General features: G+C 40.5%; 2 protein-coding genes across 2 annotated transcripts; both read left to right on the top strand.

The window, feature by feature from the left end:
* Nucleotides 1–13,966: 13,966 nt before the first annotated feature.
* LOC144991868 (vitellogenin-1-like) lies at nt 13,967–14,771 on the top strand. The gene is made up of 4 exons (XM_078945796.1): nt 13,967–14,072; nt 14,145–14,280; nt 14,363–14,486; nt 14,591–14,771. The coding sequence occupies exons 1-4, from the start codon at nt 14,026–14,028 to the stop codon at nt 14,737–14,739; spliced, it is 456 nt and encodes a 151-aa protein (XP_078801922.1). The 5' UTR covers nt 13,967–14,025; the 3' UTR covers nt 14,740–14,771.
* A 78-nt stretch (nt 14,772–14,849) lies between these two features.
* LOC110014930 (vitellogenin-like) lies at nt 14,850–20,370 on the top strand. Its single transcript, XM_020702295.3, has 5 exons — nt 14,850–14,941; nt 19,111–19,277; nt 19,553–19,718; nt 20,002–20,157; nt 20,255–20,370. Exons 1-5 carry the CDS (start codon nt 14,851–14,853, stop codon nt 20,353–20,355), a joined length of 681 nt encoding a protein of 226 aa, XP_020557954.2. The 5' UTR covers nt 14,850; the 3' UTR covers nt 20,356–20,370.
* The last annotated feature ends 628 nt before the right edge of the window (nt 20,371–20,998 follow it).

Below are 20,998 nucleotides of genomic sequence, written 5' to 3'. Positions count from 1 at the left end.
ACATGAGATTAAAAACATATGGAAAGAGGTTCATCCAGGTTCAACTACATTCTTGAGAAAATGGGATAAAACTACGATTTTAAGGGGAACGTACTGAATTAGTTCAACAGTTACCAATTAAAAACAGAATAAAAAATAAAAAAGAAACAAAAAAAATAGTGAAGAATTAATTTGTGCAAAACTGTGCTTAAATGAAGCAACGAAAAATAAAGAATGGCATTCAGAAAAGTAAAACTAGAGAAGCATGTCTGATTGCTAAAAAAGAGGAGGATAATTCAGTTGTGAGACTCAGACTCCTGCAACAGCAGGCTGCAGACCGAGCAGGGGCAGGATGAAAGGGGGGGGAGAGCAGAAACCAGCTGATTTCTCACCTCCTCCCTACCAGGGGACAAATGCTCCTCTGTTGATGGGTTTTTACCCACCAGTGACTGATTTAAATAAACCAGAAAAAGGAAAAAATAATGTTAGGAGGAAAAGGGAAAAAACTTGAATGGAACAAAACTTTGGGGGTTGGTTTGGAAGAAGCTGGAGAGTCATCTGAACCCAATGATTGAAGTGTCCAATCCCAGAGCTGGAGAAGATGGCCAGAGGCCTATACTTCTTGTGTTTAGGACCTGGACATTAGAGGATGTTAGGAAAGCAGTGAGGGGAGTTATCTCTCACAGGGAAAATCCACAGGATTTTCATGGGCAAATGATGGAAGTTCAGAGAGCTTATCTGAATGGCATTAAATGTCAGCAAGCATGTATGACTGCTATGAAAGCAGACTGGGCAAAAAGTAAAGGGAAAAGGGAATCCTATGGATGATGACGATCCACCCAGACCTCTTCCGCATAACGGTCTAAGAGTTAATTCAAAGTCTTACACTTTTAGGACAAAGAATTAGAGAAGCCTTTCCAATGAGACCTGATTATGGAAAGATTGGTCAAACTACGCAAAAAGATGGAGAGTTAGTGTCTGATTTTAGAGTCAGATTTGAAGAAGTTTTTAAAGCTAATAGTGGACTCAGAGATAATGATGATCCCTATAGACAGCAGCTGAAACAAGCTTTACTGCAAGCTATGAGACCAGAGATTGCAGACTAGATAAGGACACTTTACATAGATCTGCCTACAGGAGCACTGCAATAGTTTATTAATTTTGCTGTTCATGAAGAAAAAATGATGGTGAATAGAAAGAAATTTAGGAATCAAAGTGAACATACATTTTGGCAGGAGGAAAGTAGTGATGTGTTTTTTGGAAGGAATGTGAACAGAGAAAGAAATCATGGACGTGGCCAAGGGCGTGGTCGTGGAAAAGGAAATTTTAAAGGAAATTATAGAAGAAGGTTTAGAGGAAGTAGCAACAGAGGGTCAGAGCAGGTTGATGATGGATGTTGGATTTGTAGACAGAGAGATCATTGGGAGAAAGAGATTGTCCTGAAAGGAAGAAATCAGATTGATTAGATGGTAAAAGAAATGACAAGATAAAAGATGAATCAGAACTAGAAATTCAACCAGTTAGTGATGAAGTTTTAGATCTCACTGAAAGAGAAGTAATTTTTGTTGATGGGTCAGCAAAGAAAGATGAAACAGGCAGAAACAAAGTGGGTTTTGCTGTTGTAACTCAAGATAAGGTTCTGAAGGCAGGACCCCTGCCTGGAAATTACTCAGCACAATCAGCAGAGTTGACAGCCTTAACTGAAGCATGCAAACTGTTTAAAGATAAGCCAGTAACGATCTATACTGATAGCCAATATGCATTTGCTACTGTGCATTTATTTTGTCAACAGTGGAAGAACGGAGGGTTTAAAACGTCAACAGGAAAATCAGTAATGCATGTAGACTTACTGAAAGAATTATTGACTGCTGTAATGTTACCATCTAAAGTGGCAATATGTAAATGCGAGGGACACACACGAAAAAACAGATCATATTTCTAAAGGAAATGCCTTTGCAGATGCAACAGAAAAGCAAGCTGCAACAAAAGATGTAGAAATATGCACAAATGAGGATGTGAATGCAGATTCAACCGCTGATGTTTTAAAGGAAATGCAACACAGCGCACTACAACAAGAAAAACATTTGTGTTTCAAAAAGGGAGCAAAGTTAGAGCAAGGTCTTTATGTCAGCACAGAAGGAAAACTCATTTTGCCAAAATCCATGTACAAATGGGCAGCAATTTTGAGTCATGGGCCTTGCCATGATTCAACAGGGGGGATGATGAACTTATTAGAGAAATATTATACAAGTTATGGATTTATTCTCTATTCAAAAAAATTTTTTTGTAAACGATGTGTTACATATATGCGTCATAATCCCCAAGGCAATGTTAGACCTAAGAGAGGAAAATTTCCTGAACCAACTTTTCCTTTTCATACAATCCATATGGATTTTATTGAATTGAATAAAAGCAAAGGATTGAAATATTGTTTAGTGATTTTTGATGCATTTTCCAAATGGGTTGACATTTTTCCATGTGCAACACAAGATGCTATTACAGTAGCTAAAGCTATTTGTAAAAGAATAATCCCAATTTTTGGCATACCAAAAGTGATAAGAAGTGATAATGGTACACATTTTGTAAATCAAGTGATAGACAAAATGGCTCAACATCTTTGTATTGATCTAAAGAGACATTGTAGTTATCACCCACAGAGTGCAGGATTAGTTTAGAGAACTAATGGCACTATCAAATCAAAGTTAAAGAAATGCATGGAAGAGACAAACAGACAGTGGCCTGACTGCATAGACTTAGTTCAACTAAACATGCGTATCACACGCACAGCAGGTCAACCTTTAACGCCTTTTGAAATGTTGAATGGACATTCTTATAGGTTACCAGACCTTGATCCTACACGGCAACAATCTCCAGATGATGATGCAAATTTATTGGATTATTTCAGGAAAATGTTTGGGAGCCGGTTTAGCTCGTGCTGGTTTGTGGCGCCTTCCGTCCGTGAAACCTGGGTTCAACTCCGGGCTGCTCCCTGTTCCCTTCTCTACTTCTGTGCCAGTCCCAAGCCCGGTTGCTTCGAGAAGGTTGCATCAGGAAGGGCATCCGGCGTAAAACATTGCCAAGTTTACCATGCGACTCATTCGCTGTGGCGACCCCTGATGGGAAAAGCCGAAAGAGAAACAACATTTCAGGAAAATGTTTACCACTAAAGATGTGCAAAGGACAAATCAAGTGCCAGATTCCTTCTTATCTCCACAGGACACTTCACCAGTGCAGGTCGGTGACTGGGTGTTTGTGAAGGCCATAAAAAGGAAGTGTTGGTCCAGCCCACGGGGGGAAGGGCCATTCCAAGTCCTGCTGACTACACCAACAGCTGTAAAGATTGCTGAAAGGACATCTTGGATCCACCTGTCACACTGCAAGAAAAAGCATCTGGGTGAGGCTAATTCTGCTAGGTGGGGAAGTCTGACTACAAAGGGAGGCAGCTGTATAGAAGCTGTTTGTCTCAACGTCAGCGAAGCAGGGGAATCCACCTAGTCTTAGAAAGCACACCAGATCTCTTTTGCACTACGCGGATCCTACACTGTTAGAGGACTTGAGGAGGTGATGTGCTAGTAACCTCTCCCTCCCGAAGATAGGTACATATCCACCATGGCGTGTCCAACTGTGCTAAGATGCTAAATGTTCCTGCTACTCTCAGCAGGAGCCAACACAAGGATTTGGTTCTTTTGGAATCGTTATCCACCTGCAAGAAGAACCACCAACGAGGAAAGACTAAACATTTCTCGACGATGGCTGAGTATTGATGAACATGATGTTTTGAATAGTCCAAAAATGAACTTAGCTGACCTGTTTATGACAAATTCTTGGTCTAGGTATGTTATTTTACTGGCTAAGGAAAAGAATAGATCTGAGTGCTATGTTTGTTCTGTAATTGAAGCTTCATCCCTACATCCTAATTTACAGGCAAAGCTAATTTTCTGAGTGGAAAAGCGACTGTGTTATTGAATATAATACCAGAGGGTATATTAGAACTGGAGCCGTCACCACTTCAAATGGTACTCTTGTAAGACCGAGTTGCAAGAGTTTGTATCAGTTTAAAAAACTGAAATTGAAAAAATCATTAGCTCCATATGCTAGTGTGGAACCAGGAACTGTGTTTCCACATTGCGTAACTAACAATGGCACACAGTTTTTAGGAACTTTGCCGACAAAGATGTGTCATGAACTTCTTGTTCCCTTCACAGTCCAGATAATCAATGACTGAGTTTCCCATGCTTATGCAGTTCCCTGCCCCAGAGGACGTTGTGTTGAATCTAATCCAGATTTAATTCCAGGTAACAATGGTACTTATGTGGTTGATCAAATGTTTTGGTTATGTGGGCAGGCCCTCTACCTCAGTCTGCCTAGAGACTGGAGTGGGATTTGTGCTTCTGTAAAGGTCACAGGTCACACTTTCATAGTTTCTGCAGTCCATGAGCCTCACCTGCGCCACAGACGTAACATTATTGATGTCAAGCCACATGATTCCATTTGGGGATCAGATGTTCCTGAAGACCATAAACACTGGAATACTGGGGAAAAGGTAACTATGGCATTTTTCCGTAGGTGGGAAATGCTAAAAACACTCTCAGAATTGAGACCATTGATTATAGATTAGGTTTATTTTTGAATGCTGAATTAAAGCATTTAAAGTCTATAATGAAGAAATGTCAAGCATGAGACTTAGGGTTCTACAGAACTGATTGGTTTTGGACTTATTGGTTGCTCAGGAGGGAGGTGTTTGTAAAATGTTAAATGATACCTGTTGTACATTTATTCCTGACAACACCGATGAAGGTCACAGCATCACTGAAGCATTACATCAACTTGAAAAGGTTCAGCAGGCAATGCAGGATGACAGGAAACCCCAATCTTGGGATTTCTTCTCCTGGTTTGCTTTTGGTTCCTGGTGGCAACTTTTGTTAAAAATAGTGACACTAATTCTTATGGTACTGATCATATGTTGTGTGTTCACTATGTGCATTTTTCCATGTATTCAATCTATGATTTCCAGAGCAGTGAATGGTTGAGTACAAAGTGTTCTTATGAGTCAAGAATACAACTTGTTTTTAAAGGGAGAACAAGATGACTGTAATGATTTTGAAATTGAAATGACTTGAAAAAAAAAAAAAACTTCTTATCTGAGTGTAAATTGAAAGTTCTATGAAAATGAAGATGTCACAGAAAACTGAAAAGAGATGTGATATTGGATGTGAGATTTTAACATTTATCAATGATAAAAAGGAGGGACTATGTGAAGGAAATTGTTTTATTATTATCATTGTTTAAATATATTTGTTTAAACGTGTCTTTAAATGTTAACTCAGATTGACCTTTTCTGAAAACAGTTGTGTGTTTGGTCATCTGCTTCTCATCCCCCACCCAGGATGAGGGGTTTACGACACACTGTCCTCAGCTGATAAGGGATACTGTTTGAACTTAGAATCCAACCAAAAGGGTCATTTGACGACACCCCCTAATGAACTTTTTCTTTGTCTTGAAAATGTTACCTCCTTCTTGTGTTCTTAATAAAAGCAGCACGAGGAGTGGCAGACCTTTGAGAAGAGAAACGTGGTGGACCTTTTCCAACACATTTGCTCCTCTCCCTTGTGCATGAGAAACTTGATTCTTGTTGTGGTTTGTTGTTTATAATTGTGTTTTTCTTTAATGTCTAGATGCATTTATCTGACAATCATGTTTACACTAACATATCTGGAGCCAAAAGTTCCACTTTCCTCCCAATTCGGGAGTACAGTCATCCTTTGCTATAACGCGGTTTACTTTTCACGCTATTTCGCTATTTCACGGATTTGCATCGTGCATTGTCTGCATTCTGATTGGCTAAAAAGTCACTCCGCTTCTTCTCTACCTGTGCATCAGTAACGTTGTAGTTTTGTACACGTACGTAAAACAGCTTGCCAAATTTACATTACATACGTGCAAATTCTTTTGATGGTGGCACGTCAGTGTATAAGGATCTTTTTGCAAAGAAGAGCGACAACAACTGCCTATCACTATTCTTCTCCCGAACAAACACACCTGCACCGTGGGCTTCAAAAGAAGAAAACACTGCAGAGCGGAGTCAGGATGCAGCGGCTCAGTCTGAAGAGAAGTGAAATAAACCTGAGTCGTTTTTTTTCCCGACTGTATTTTGTATTTTTTCTTCATAATCATTTTAAATTTTCTCCCGTTTAATCTAATTACTGGGTGGGGCTAATCTCTGTAATTTGAAGCCTTCTGTTCACATTTATGATTTAGATTATTAACAGTACAGTACAGAAGTTATTTGTTGAAAAAAACATTTCTTAACTACTTCTATTTGTGAAACAAATGTTTGAGCCTGTAAACTGGTTTGTTCTCTTTTCCATGTATAATAGAGTATTTAATTGTAAAAAACAAAAAACAAAACAGTTTTCTACTTCACATATTTTGCCTATCACGGGTTCTTTTTGGAACGTAACCCCCCGCGAAAAACAAAGGTTTACTGTATTTTAAAACCCAACAGGAGGGCAGGCAAACACAAGGATGTTTAAAAGAATTGGCATTTATTTTAACCACCAAAAATGCAAAAAACATACCAAAAAAAGGAAAAGTGGACAAGATACAATAATTGTACTTGGAACAAGGACTTAGACAGTTTATCCAAAATTAACTAAACAAACACAAAGAGAAACAATGAGTTTTATATGGAGTCTGATCAAAACAACTTGAAAACAATGTGGTGAACAAACAACCAGATGACAGCCTAAGACCATGGAAAACTAATCAGAATAATTTCCCCTCAAATTAGCTTAACACATTGTATGGCCTAAAGAGCTGTTAGTTTGTAGAATGCAAGAGATGGATTTATGTGAATACTGTCTCTACTGCACTGCAAAGCATTTCTACAAATCTGCACAAAAATGATACACAAGTGATGCTGTTATTTTTTCACTTTAGTGTTCAGTGTTTAACACATTCATTCCCTTCCAGGGTAGTTGCTAAACTCAGAGAAATAGGCATTATAGACATTACTCAAACAGAGTTAAATTATTCACTGTACTTTCCCACTACATTGCTTGGGTGCATTATGACCAAGAATCCACCTTACATCCATCTTATACTTACCATATGTAAGTGAATTTCACTGCTACTTTTATTTTCTAATTTAAATATAAAGGGTTTAAAGAATGACAGTAAAGTTGAATCTCGCCTCATCTTTTGTCGACAGAAATCTAAGAACCATAGAGGATCAACATCATACAACTATGTCTTGAAGCAAGTTCCAAGGGGCATCATGATCCTGGAAGTATATTTAAATGAGCTAATCCAGTTTTCACCTTTGTCTGAGCGTTACGGAGCTGCTCAAACAGAAACCAGGTATGATGTATCATACTTAGAATTTTAAAGATGTGTAATTAGCCTTAACTATACTTTAACTAGACTTTTCATAGATTTTTTATTACAAAAGGCAAACCATGGTCTTCCTTGAGATTCAGAATTTCCCCATTAAACCACTCTCTGCTGGGTGTCATCGTGGATCTCTCAAGTATGAGTTCTCCAATGAGTTTGAGTTTGAGTTTCAGCTAGTCAAAGTCAAAGATTTACAGGTCCAGGTATTGTTTCAAACAGAATCCAAACTTAAGAAACAATAAGAATTTATGTGGAACTTCCTGGTATCATGGAAACACATGTTTCTATTTAAAACTTAGATCGAGGAGGCGGGTGATGAGGCGGCTGATGCTGTAGAGAGGCGTGTGATGCTGTAGTATCACGAGAGCCGGCGAGAAGAGTGTGTTGAGTTAACTTGGCGGCGCGTTAATTTTGAACAAACAATTTGGTTTATTTCATTATACCGCCAGATTTAAATAATCCAGAAAGCTAACAAAATCTGAAAAAGTTTGTCAAGCATTTGTCAGCCTGGAGGACTTGGAGGATCTGGAGAGTTACATCGACGAGTGTTTTAATACCTGCGTCATGAGGAAATCCAACACCGCCACTCTTTCCACCAAACGCAACTGTCCTGAAGACTCTCCGGGAGTTGTCTCCTCTCCAGGCAGCAACATGAGTGATATCCTGGAATCGATCGATAAAAAGCTCTCCAGCCTTGATTGCCATTTAAATTTGCTGGAGATCCTCCATAAGGAATTCCAAGGCCTGCGAGAGTCTCTGGAATTCAGCCAGCAGCAGGTGCAGGAGCTCGCAGTGGAGAATCAGGCCCTCAGAGAGACCGTGAAGATCCTGGGCAACGACACCGCCAGTCTTTCTGAGGAAAACCGATCCATCAAAGAAACCCTCCTGGATCTTCAGGCGAGGAGCATGAGGGACAACCTGGTAATCTCTGGGATTCCAGAGGAGGCAGGAGAAGACCCGGAGACCGCTGTGAAGTCCTTCATGGAGGCCCACCTGAAGCTCCCCAAGGAAGAAGTCCAGAAGATCTCCTTTCACAGGGTTCACCGGCTCGGAGGAAAGAGGCCAGACAACCAGCGCCTGCATCCAATTGTTGCCAAATTTGAGCACTATAAACAAAAGGACCTGGAAAAGAGCCGAGGCCGGGAACTGAAAGGAACACACTTTAGCGTGAATGACCAGTTCCCGGTCAAGATCCTCCGCCGTCGGAAAATCCTATTCCCGCTGAGGAGGAAGCATCTCTCTGCTGGAACCCGGGCCGTGGTTTACGTGGATAAACTTTTTGTGAACGGGAAGCTGTTCTGGAACCCCGAGGTAACACCCTGGCTGTGCTGAAGGCTTTCAGAGGCGCACTGACATCTGCGCTGCCCAGAAGAAACTGGCAAACTTATTTAATTGAATAGGAAATAATCAGATCATCAATAATCCACACCTCTCAGGAAAACTGTTATTTTTTTCTTCCCCTCTCACAGTCATGTTTCTGTTGTTGTTTCGTTGTTTTTGTTGTTTGTTCTTTCTCTTTTCCTCTCTCTTTTCTCTTGTCCCCCCCCTTCCCCTTTCCTCGTATGTGAATCAGGTAAAGGCAACGCAACCAAGGTGAGTTTTTTTTTTTGCACGGAATGGGCCCGTGCGCATACTAGCACGCACAAGGGCATGCACACGCGATCCCGCACACACGCGTTGATAAACTGCAAAAATCTCATTTAGGCTCACACAGGACGCATGCAACATGCAGCTCACAGGAAACATTCAGCCACAACGCACAGCGCTTCTCGGTGCAGCAGACACGCACAGCGGGCACGTGCACACGGACTGGCAGACGCACTATTTAGCCTTGCTCTCTCCCAGTTAGAGCAGTTATGAACAGTCTTAACATCGTTAGCTGGAATGTGCATGGACTTGGCTCTGGGCCAAAGAGATTGAAAGTGTTATCTCACCTGGATGATCTTGAAGCAGATATAGCCTTACTGCAGAAGACCCATTTATGTAACCCATCTCATCAACTCCGGTGCTGCTCACGATTTCCAGTCATGTATTCTTCTAGTTATAACTCCAAGCAAAGAGGAGTTGCTGTTTTAATTAATAAAAACGTTACATTTACTCATAAGGATACAGTTACTGACCCAGAAGGTAGATTTGTAATTATTAATATATCCATTCAGAATAAGGACTATTGCATAGCCAATATCTTTGGCCCGAATGTTGACGACTCTTGCTTTTTTCACAGATTCTTCACCTCACTCTCGGTTCACTCTGACTCCACAATCTTTATAGGAGGAGACGTCAATCTGATTCTGGACCCTGAACTTGACAGACTCAGCACAGCAGCAAACCAGCGCACATGGCGGTCTGCAAGTATTCTAAAGCAGTACATGAGTGATTTGGGTCTCTGTGACACGTGGCGCTCATGTCATCCAAGCAATAAAGGGTTCACCTTTTTTTCTCCAGTTCACCACTCACACTCCCATTTAGACTATTTATTAGTTAGTAAATCTCTTTTAAAAGAAATTAAAAGTTCCAACATTCATCCGATTATTATCAGTGATCATGCACCAGTTTCTGTAAATATTTCTAGGGAAATACCCACACCCTCAGGTACAACCTGGAGGTTTAATACGTCTCTGTTAAAGGACCAGGAAATTATTGAATTCTTTAAAAAAGAGTGGGCAACCTTCTTAGAATTCAACAATACTCCAGACATCTCACCATGCCTTCTTTGGGAAACAGCAAAGGCAGTGATGAAAGGGAAAATCATTTCTTATTCAACGCATAAAAAACGCAAAGAGGAAGCAGATTTATTAGAATTAGAAAATAAAATCAAAACCCTGGAGACTGCTTATGCTGCTTCTGCACAGGAACACATTCTGGGCGACCTGAAAAATTTAAAACTGCAGTTAAATGACATCATCAATAAACGAACACAATTTCAAATACAAAGGCTACGACTTGAAAGATTTGAAAATTCTAACAAATCTGGCAAATTTCTGGCTAATCAGCTTAAAATTAATAGAGAAAAATCAACAATCACTTCTATTATGGACCAAACAGAAAATGACACTCACGACCCGGTCAAAATTAATAAAGCATTTGAAAACTTTTATAAAAACTTGTACACACCACAGATGAATCCGTCAGAGCAAAGTATTGACTCATTTCTTAATAATGTAAACCTACCCAGGTTAAATGAGGATCAAATCACAAACTTAGACTCTCCGCTCTCGCTGTCTGAACTTCATGAAGCTCTGTTACTAATGCCTCATGCTAAAGCACCAGGGCCTGACGGCTTTCCTGCTGAGTTTTATAAATAATTCTGGGAACAGCTGGCACCAACGTTTTATAAAACGGTCACATCTATCAATGAAAGTCAATCACTACCACCTAACATGAACTCAGCCAACATAATCCTTCTTCTAAAACCAGACAAAGATCCCACTAGTCCTTCAAGCTATCGCCCCATTTCTCTGATCAATGCAGATGTAAAAATTATCTGCAAAGCTCTAGCACAGAGAATAGAAAAAATCACTCCTCACATAATTCACTTTGACCAAACTGGATTCATCAAAGGCAGACACTCGGATGACAATCTCCGAAGACTTGTTAATATAATAGACTTTGCCACCATTAAAAACCAGGAAATGACTATATTATCGCTGGATGCTGAAAAAGCTTTTGACAGAGTAAACTGGAAGTTCCTTATTGCTACCCTCCATAAGTTTGGCTTTGGAGAATCATTCATCAAATGTATCAAAATATTATATCACAACCCCAATGCATCAGTTAGAACCAATAAACAGACTTCCAACAGGTTTGGAAGAGGAACCAGACAGGGTTGCCCACTCTCTCCTTCTCTTTTTGCTATATTTATTGAGCCTTTAGCTGCAGCAATAAGACAGAATGAGAGCATTAAAGGAATTAAAACCAAACACAGCCATCATAAAATTAGTCTCTATGCGGATGACATATTACTGTTTTTAAGTAATTTACATTCTGTAAATAAAACAGCAACAATCATTAATGAGTTCTCCTCCATTTCAGACTATTCCATTAATTGGAATAAGTCTGTTTTATTACCACTCAACAGGAATGCGGAACAAAGACTCACAATACCAGTCAAATCAGGAAATATCAAATATTTAGGTATCAATTTTTCCCCCAAACTATCAGAACTGGTGCAGCTAAACTACACCCCATTACTGAAAAACATACAGGACGATTTAACACGCTGGACCAACCTGCCTCTGTCCCTTATGGGCAAGGTAGCCACGGTTAAAATGAAAATCTTACCTTAAGTTAATTATCTCTTCTCAATGATTCCCACACAACCGCCACTAAAATGGTTCAAAACATTAGACTCATCCATATCAAGCTTTTTATGGAACAATAAACCTGCAAGAATTAGTCTAAAAACTTTAAAATCTGCAAAAAGCTGTGGAGGATTAGAACTACCTAACTTCCACGAGTACTTTCTTGCAAATAGATTGCAATACATCTTGTTCTTGTCCGTGTCCCTGGGTGCTGGGCCCCGCCAAATCTCCAACTGTGGCCGAGCCTGGTCGGGCCAAGTTTACAACACCCCTGGTGGGCCCCCTTTCTCCCCGGGGCGCTCCCCTCCTGGGCACTCTCCTTCCTTTCCTTCCACGCTTTCTATGCCTTCAAACCAACTAGTGTGAAATATTTTATTCATTCAATCATGGAAACTATCAGTGCAAAGGTGAGCTAACACCTGTGCTCAGGTGAGTGTTTATGTTCTTCTAAAATGGATGGTGGAATGTGAAAAGAAGGAGGGAGAGTGCCCAGCCACCCCCACACCCAGACCCCCGCCGCAGCAGCAGCGGCAGCCGGAACCCCCCAACGCCACACGGCACCAGGCAGGGAACAACCGCCCCCCGGGCGACCACATCCGCCACCCAGGCCGGGGCCAGGAGGACCGCCGCGAGGCCCCCAGAGCCAGAGAGCAGGGAGCAACGAGAAAACCGGGTCGACATTCTGGAGAAAAGACTGGGCGATGTGGAACAACAAGTAAGGATGAATAATGTCATTGTCACTGGAGTACCGATCAAACCTCGGGCAGAGCTAAATGCAGCTGGAGTTAGCATTGCTAATGCTAATAGCGCTAGCAGTCCTGAAACGGAAAGCAGTGGAGAGACTCTGGAACACCAAGTGGAATCATTTCTCACGTCTAAAGGGATTTCCCTGGATCTCAACACCATCGAGACCTGCCACCCGCTCCCCAGGAGAAATGAGACGGATAAACCAGCGATCCTCATCAGGTTTGTGAATCAAAAACACAAGCTAGCTCTGATGAATCAAATGAGTAATCTGAAAGGTTCGGCTGCTTATCTGAATGACCATCTGACCAGAAGGAATGCTGAAATCGCAAAACATGCCAGGCTTCTCGGGAAGCGTAAGCAGATTGAGAACACTTGGGTTAAAGGCTGCAGGATTTACGTCAAACCACTCCAAGGTTCAGGTTGTGAACAACATGAAGGACTTTGAGAAGTGTTTGATCACCGTCGTTTGAACCAACATGAAGGAATAAATCAAAAAGCCAAATACATTCAAGAAATATGACGCCTAGATTCATCATTTTCTCCTAAGTGACCTAATTAACAGCACAGCTCTGACCTGCAGACAACTTGACCTCAATTCTTAGGCGCCGCTGATATCAGCTGAAGAAGGATATAGACCAGAATCTAATGTCTGCAGACACAACATCGAAGAGAACTATAAACTGTTAAAACCAAGAAGAACAGCTGTTAACCAGCAGAAGAAATGCCAACCTTGGACAATCGACAGAATATGGACCCTTCCTATTTTACTTCACAGCAATACTTTATCATAGAAATAAATAAATAAAAATACAAAAAATACTAATAAAACAAATGATTAATCAATTATTGAAAATGGTTAAATTGATTGACTTTTAATGATATTACTTCACTTGTTTCAAAAAATTGATAAATTGATTCATGATTTTTCCTAATGTAACATAATTTTGCACATATTTTTAACTTTTGGTACTTTATCAAATTTTGCTATGAAAATTCCTGAAAGTGTTATGTCTATTTTACTGATATAGTATTATTTTTTTTTATCATATCAATGACTTTTATAAGTAACATAATTAGCATATGTTTTGGATACTTCATTACCATGTTGATTTCTAAAAGTTATTTTTTACAAAATATTTTAAGTAATTTATCTTTGTATTGTGCTTTATTGATATTTCAAGATTCTTAATTCTGTCTGATAAAAGTTTGGAACTGGATATTGATAAATCATGTTATAAAATGGTTACAGTAGAACAGGGGTGGGATTATATAAGTTAGCTTCCCCCCACTCCCTTTCAAGCAATATTTACTTATATGTCTAGTTATCCAAAGTTTGATTAGTTATTGTACGAATGTATAACTGATGATTGTATTTTTTTTGTGTATTATTCCTATTTGATTGCTTGAAATAAACTGTTTCAAATCAAAAATCAAAATCAACATAAATTAAAAGCATTGTACTAATACTTGTATTATTAAGAATTAAGAATTGTATTATTGTCAAATCTGCTGTTTTTACTACAGGCTAAGATTGCTTGGGGAGCTGAATGTAAACAGTACAGCACCATGATCACTGGTGAAACTGGTATAGTCAGTTTCAAACTGAATGTCCTGGGAGAAACTACCCTCTTATGTTAAGCGCTCTGCAGAGAAGTAAGAAAACTCTTTCTTACCATCACAACTGAAATACTCAATTTCAGATCTCACACATGGATTTTATTACAGGGTTTATGACTACATGCCCAACAAAATGCTGGCTGACTTGATCAAATCAAAGAGTGCAAACAGCACCAGGCAGCTCTCTTTCACTGTTGTTGCAGAATCTGAAAAGTTCATTGAGCTTATTGCAAAAACACCAAGGGTATGTGATGTTATTTGGCACATTTGACTTATTTTAATAAAATAATGCCTTTGAACTAAATAAGATATTTTTATGTCTACAGCGCACTTATTACAACATGACTTTACATCTTCCCATCACCCTTCCACTGCAAGAGATCAAAAGCCTTACCCTCTTTGAGGAGGTTATTGATAAAGTCCACTACGTCTTTGCCAAGGCTGTTGCAGGTAAAGACTGCTGAATAGAAGCATTACTTAAGATTGATTCCTAAAAAAAGAAATAACTTGTTTATAAATAAATGTATACATAAATAAAGTTGTTTTTTTTTCAGCTGAATGCAGCTTGTCCAACAATACACTCAGAACATTTAACAGCAGGAGGTACAAGGACAAGATACCAGAGTCTTGCTACCAGGTTCTTGCACAAGACTGTACTGAGGAGCTGAAATTCATGGTCCTGCAGATGAAAGACGCCACCTAACAGAAACACCTTAATGTCAAGATTGCTGACATGTGAGTTAATTGACAAAGTAACCCCAGAAAGACAGAAAGTCCATTTGACAAAGATTTGTGTCTATTTTCTTGCAGAGACATGGATCTGTACCCCAATGAGAGTGAAGTGCATGTTAAGATCAATGGAATGGTATTACCCCTTACCAGCCTGCCATACCAGCATCCAACAGGTTTCCCCACAGTTTGTATCTTTTTGGTTGTTTTTTCTATAATGAAAGTAATTTTTTTGATAACTGTTGCTTACAACATGTTTTTTATGAATGAAAATTCAGTCAGAAAACTCTTGCAGTAATAAATATATATTTGACATACTTAATTTTCCACATTCTTTAAGTTCACATCTTTTTCGTTTGGCATAAGGCTCCGTTCAATTCCATGAGAAATTTCCATAAAACTTTCGGGTGACAAAACCCCCCACACCAAAATCATCCAGAAGAAATAAAATGTGAATGTATAGTCAGTGTGTAATAAGATGAGGTGTGTTTTCGGCGGCATTCCATTTTCATTTCATTTCATTTCGCAGTATGACTGCTATGTGTGACCTGGCACCATTGACCGTTGGGCCGCCCCCGTTCGAGTACAGCGCCACGAAGGGGACATGCTATCTAGTGGATCTGCTATGTGTGACCCGGCACCATTGACCGTTGGGCCGCTGCCGTTCGAGTACAGCGCCACGAAGGGGACATGCTATCTAGTGGATCTGCTATGTGTGACCCGGCACTATTGACCGTTGGGCCGCCGCCGTTCGACTACAGCGCCACGAAGGGGCCATGCTATCTAGTGGATCTGCTATGTGTGACCCGGCACCATTGACAGTTGGGCCGCCGCCGTTCGAGTACAGCACCACGAAGGGGACATGCTATCTAGTGAATCTGCTATGTTTGACCCGGCACCATTGACCGTTGGGCCGCCCCCGTTCGAGTACAGCGCCACGAAGGGGACATGCTATCTAGTGGATCTGCTATGCGTGACCTGGCACCATTGACCGTTGGGCCGCCGCCGTTCGAGTACAGCGCCACGAAGGGGACATGCTATCTAGTGGATCTGCTATGTGTGACCCGGCACCATTGACCGTAGGGCCGCTCCCGTTCGCAGAAACCACTAGAGGAACATACTATCTGAAAGAGAGAGGGAAAGAAATAAAAGGGGAGCCAACATAAGAACTACTCATACCAGATCTTAGAATGTAGAGCCCATGTCTGCAAAAACGCTGTGCGGAACTATAATTTAAACCGCCAAGAACAACCCGTATGAGACACTGTCTTAACATCCAATCCAATGCTTCCAATGGAGTATCACGACATGCTTAAGTAACATCCATTATTCAACTTCCATTAAACTAAGAACAAGCTTGACGGCCATAAATTTCTTCCATTTTGGCAACTATTTATATGAGCTTAAGTAACATCCATTATTTCGAAGATCCCAACGACAGTACTACGAACGAGCTTAATGGCCATTACTTTCTCCATTTGGCATACCAATTAGACGCGCTCAAGGAACATCCATTTAATTGAAATTCCATCTAAATATTAAGAACGACCTCAACGGCCATAATTACTACGCTTCATTGGCATACCACAAACAAATGAGCTTAAGAACCAAATTCGAGCTCCAGCGCATGCTATGATACAACTCAGAACATCCTAAATTTTGAGGCTTCCACCTGGCAATAATTTTCTTTTAACATCTATAATCGAAGAATTTACATTCATTCTGCTGTTGACATTGATTGATTGATAATTTCAGTCAGAAGTGTCATTGGAATGCACAGGAGGTCCACTGCCCCTTCACTTTCAGTGCAGCAATAGGCACGTCAAGCAGTCATCGTTGCAGCACCAGATCAAGGAATGCAGGGGTGACATCATTTTCTGGAAAAGGAGAAGCTGATCGGGGCGTAGGGGTTCGTAGGCTCAGGATGCGATGCATAGATAAAGACAAAGCAGTATTAGTCTAGACAAAGAATATATTAATAACCCAGAAACTGATCAGTTTCAAAATGCTTGACATAAATGAAATAATAGTGCTTTTAAAGAACAAATCTGAGAAAGTGAAATTTAGTAGATAGTTAAGGTAAAGACCCATTGTGGATTTATCGCACCATAGAAACCACCATAATCACAAATTCCAACAGTGAAATGATAGTGAAATATAGAACGTGCACAGAATCTTAACAACAATTTTTATATAATCCAATGATAAGAAAGTAACCTTTGACAGTTTCAGAGGGACGCATCTTCAGAAGGTCATCGGAAGGATTGCAGCTCAGCTGGATTTGATGCTTTGTATTTGATATTAGTGGTTCTCAAATTGGTGGACAACAAAGTACAGACTACTGAAATTTTAATTAGGCAAGGGCGTCTGGATACTGCAGAAGAGAACTTGAGAGCCATGAGGGATCATAGGTTTTGATAGTATTTTTACTAGACTGAACCTTAAGCATTTTGAGGCGGAGTATAACAAGCCCCTAAATGGGGATGCATCTAGCAGAGTGTCATCTGCTTAAGCAAGGCAGATAGAAGACTGGCTTGTGGACACAAGATTTAACTCTTGAACTAAGCTTGAGAGTGCAACGGTCATGGTAGACATTGCTCATGGTGTTATTTAAACATTAACCAGGTCAACACAATACTATCATCTCACTATTGAAACAGCCTTAATATAATCTCCAAGGCAGAAATCTCTCATAACCGCACGACCCCTTAAAAACCATCAGAGCTGTGGATTCTGGCGGCCGGACAAACACAAACCATTCTTCTTAAATCCTTTTCCCCAAAACCAGAAGGCGCAGCCTCAGAAGAACAAGTGGTGGGAGCCTGAAGACATGACAGTCATCATAACAAAACCACTCCAAGCATAGAGTGGGATAGATCAAACGCAAAACATGAAAATCCAGAACAGGAACACGGGGCCCATGATCGAGCTACCCAGAACAAGAACACAAGATGCACGGATGACCGTAGGACCAAAGCCTCTGCAAATTTCAGGTGGCCCAATCATTGACAAATCATATTCAACCAAAGAATGATTGAACAACACGCTGCACAAAAGCTAGAGATGACATAATGGGAAGAGGCAAGCATCAATGAACCATCCAGATCCATAGAAGAAAAATAAATCCGGACGGGTGGAGGACCATACAGTATAAACAACGTGGAAACCCAGATTCGAAAATAAAGTTTTTGCCACAGAGATTCAAAACTCAGATTTGGCCACAGAGAAATCATCAATAACTCGCAAATGAAGGGGACCCATCGCCTTCAAATATCCAGTACAGGGCTTCTGATAATGAAGTCAATATTATGAGGACTGCCACGACAGCTGAAAGGTAAAGCAACAAACACTTCGAGCGCCAACTGAATGCCAAGAGACGCCACTGAGAGGCATAGAGGCAGAACAATAAGAACATCAGCGATAACAGTCATCCTCAGCCTTATATCGCGTTCGGAGGAAATCATGGAGAAGGCATGGGCAGCTGAACAAAATATATACTAATCCTGAAGGCGCATGAGGAACTAGGCCACTGATGCCCGGAAAGATGAACTGCGAGGCGCTAACAGTTCCAGATCAAGATACGTCAACCTGAACACTTCCTAGGGGCCTCCCTCAGTGGCGGCTTTGAAAACGATGCCTGTCCAGAGGACCGCCAGCCTTCACAAAAACAGAAAAGACCCCACAACCCCTGAAACAATAAGTGGACGAGGCAGAACTAAACAGCAGAAAATGAATCAGAAGTGCATCATGAAGTGGACCATGAGTCAAAGAAATTCAATTCCTAGGGTCCTTAGGGGAGTGACGTCACCGATTACTGAAGTAAACAGGAAGCAAGAAGCCTTAGAAAAACAACACGGGAAAAGAACCGCATGCCGCTCACCGTAGAAATTCGGCTGACCACGGCAGACGAGAAGACCCGGACAGCTCCCGATCGGGCGCCAGGGACAACCCGAACACCGCGGAAAACACACCCCCTGCAGATGCATGCGACCGCGGCGACACGAATGTGCTGGGCGCCGTCAGCCGCCCGCTGATCGCCGCAAAAGGAGAGCAGCGGAACGAAAACCCCACATCAGAAAATGGGGATCATCCGGGGGAAATACACCAAGACGCCGAAAGAGAAGGAGACCCGCGGGCACGGAGAATGGCGAAGAATGAGCGCTGAAGGTTAGAAAGAGAATGAACAACTGTGCACCTGGGCTTAAATAGGATGCTGAGCAGGTGAGTTAATTGACTGAACCGCCCTAGGGTAGTTACCTATAAAACACTGCTGCGTGTGTCTGCCTGAAAAATATGACAAGTCGTCATTTATCCTCACATACTGCTCATGTAACTTGTTCTACAGCTTCCATTGAGATCAGAGAAAACGAGGAGGGAGTTTCTGTGCTTGCATCCAGCCATGGGCTTCATGAAGTCTATGATAACCCTTGTGCTATCCTAGGCATTTTAACATTGGGAGTTGGGTCATCTAGACCCACTAGACAGTGCTCTGAACCTTTTTTCTTCAATGAATTTTGATCTTCACTGGTGTCCATGGATTACATGAAATCTTTCCACCTTTATCATGGTAGGAATAACACGTCAAAGTAAGAGTAGGGTCATCTAAGATAGGACAAGGGTTAACAAGACGTCATGGAGGGTAAGCTCACCTTAATTTTTTTCAGGAAATAAAAGTGAAGAAATAAAGACCAGATAAAGATTCTGTTTATGAGTTAGTGTAGGTCACAGACCAACCCTACACAATAAGATAAGTTTAACTAATATTGTTGTCCGTTTGGGTCAAATAGATTATGATCACTGACTGGATGAAAGGCAAGACCTGTGGGCTCTGTGGAAATGCTGATGTGGAAGTCAGACAAGATTATCGTGCACCCAATGGACGCTTGGCCAGAAACTCTGTCAGCTTTGCTCTTTCCCGGATCTTACCAGCAGAAAACTGCAAAGACAACTCTGGTGAGACTAAAATAGAAGTACCTAGCTCTTATTTTATTAAATACAAATGTATGTATTAATATGTAGATGATGTTTATATTTAAAAATGTGATTTTGCATTAAGATTTAACATTTAGATAAAATAAAATTAACTTGTACATTCTTACACTGGGATTTACATTAATAAATGTGAAAAAGGATGGCTAAATCTGATCAAACGGTGAGCTAATTTTAAGGTGAACATTTTGTATACATTTCTTCTCCAACTGCACTGCATGTATTAATCAGCTTTCTTTTCATGCAGAGTGCCGAATGAAGTTTAAATCGGTCCAGCTGGAGAAGAAGGTTAATGTCCATGGTCAGGACTCCACATGCTTCTCTGTTGAACCTGGCTGTCTGCCTGGCTGCTCTCCAGTCAAAACCACCTCTGTCAATATTGGCTTAAAGTGCTTTGCTCCTGGTGAGTGGACATCAAAATAGATGAAAACACAAGAGAAGCAACAAAAATAGATTAAATCCCAAATATTTAACTTCTTAATTTTATACTATTTGTGCAGCTTCCACTTGGAATTTCAATAACATCTTTGACTGCAGTGCTGATCTAAGGAACTCCACAGAGGCTCATCTTTCCTGCAGCTGCAGTGCTCAATGTTCCTAAAAAAATAGTTTTGTTGAGTTTGTGACATTTTTACAGATGGACAACCTTCAAATTACAAAACAGGTTTGAAATGCTTAATGCAGTCCTGGGAATCATGAAAAACACAAGTTAACCACATTCTTAGATAAACTGTATCATCTAAGACAGTTACTCCCTTTTACTTTGTTTCTTGTAGATAGGTAAGCAACAAACCTCCTTGAAGCTATTGAATGTAGGAAGAGATCATATTTGCAAGTCATGAATAACCAGTCACAAAGGAAAAACATCCAGGGTCAGACAGCTGGCATTTATGTTATGCAACGTACAAAAATGTCTAGACCTTGGTCTTCACGGTGACCTATAGAAATAAGAGCAAAGAAACCCGATGTCAGAGCACATTTTTAATCGGCCTACAGAAAATAAAACAATAACATTTATTGAATATTTCCCTAAAACTAGTAATAATGCAGAACAAATCTATTACCAGACAATCATTTTGTCTGGTAATTAATTGATCTATGATGTGTACATTACACATCATAGATCAAAGTTGGAATTTTACCCCCCAAAATGTCCAGAAATTAATTTAAATTCGATTAAGTTTTACACAGGTGTCTCATAAAAGATAAAATCGGTTATATAATACAATAGCAGATTATTAAAC

The sequence above is a fragment of the Oryzias latipes genome, chromosome 4 (assembly GCF_053564925.1).
Source record: "Oryzias latipes strain Hd-rR chromosome 4, Olatipes_Hd-rR_3.1".
Taxonomy (NCBI): domain Eukaryota; kingdom Metazoa; phylum Chordata; class Actinopteri; order Beloniformes; family Adrianichthyidae; genus Oryzias; species Oryzias latipes.
The sequence above is the reverse complement of the archived record's forward strand: the minus strand, read 5'-3'. Positions and strand labels throughout refer to the sequence as shown.

What these genes read in the sequence shown, in the direction of transcription:
- LOC110014930 (XM_020702295.3), top strand. Translation starts at nt 14,851, where the DNA reads ATGGATCTGTACCCCAATGAGAGTGAAGTGCATGTTAAGATCAATGGA. An exon ending in AACCTTTTTTCTTCAATGAA is followed by an intron (nt 19,278 to 19,552) that starts TTTTGATCTTCA and finishes TGGGTCAAATAG; the next exon opens with ATTATGATCACTGACTGGAT. An exon ending in CTTAAAGTGCTTTGCTCCTG is followed by an intron (nt 20,158 to 20,254) that starts GTGAGTGGACAT and finishes CTATTTGTGCAG; the next exon opens with CTTCCACTTGGAATTTCAAT.
- LOC144991868 (XM_078945796.1), top strand. Translation starts at nt 14,026, where the DNA reads ATGTCCTGGGAGAAACTACCCTCTTATGTTAAGCGCTCTGCAGAGAA. An exon ending in GTTAAGCGCTCTGCAGAGAA is followed by an intron (nt 14,073 to 14,144) that starts GTAAGAAAACTC and finishes ATTTTATTACAG; the next exon opens with GGTTTATGACTACATGCCCA. An exon ending in CTTTGCCAAGGCTGTTGCAG is followed by an intron (nt 14,487 to 14,590) that starts GTAAAGACTGCT and finishes TTTTTTTTTCAG; the next exon opens with CTGAATGCAGCTTGTCCAAC.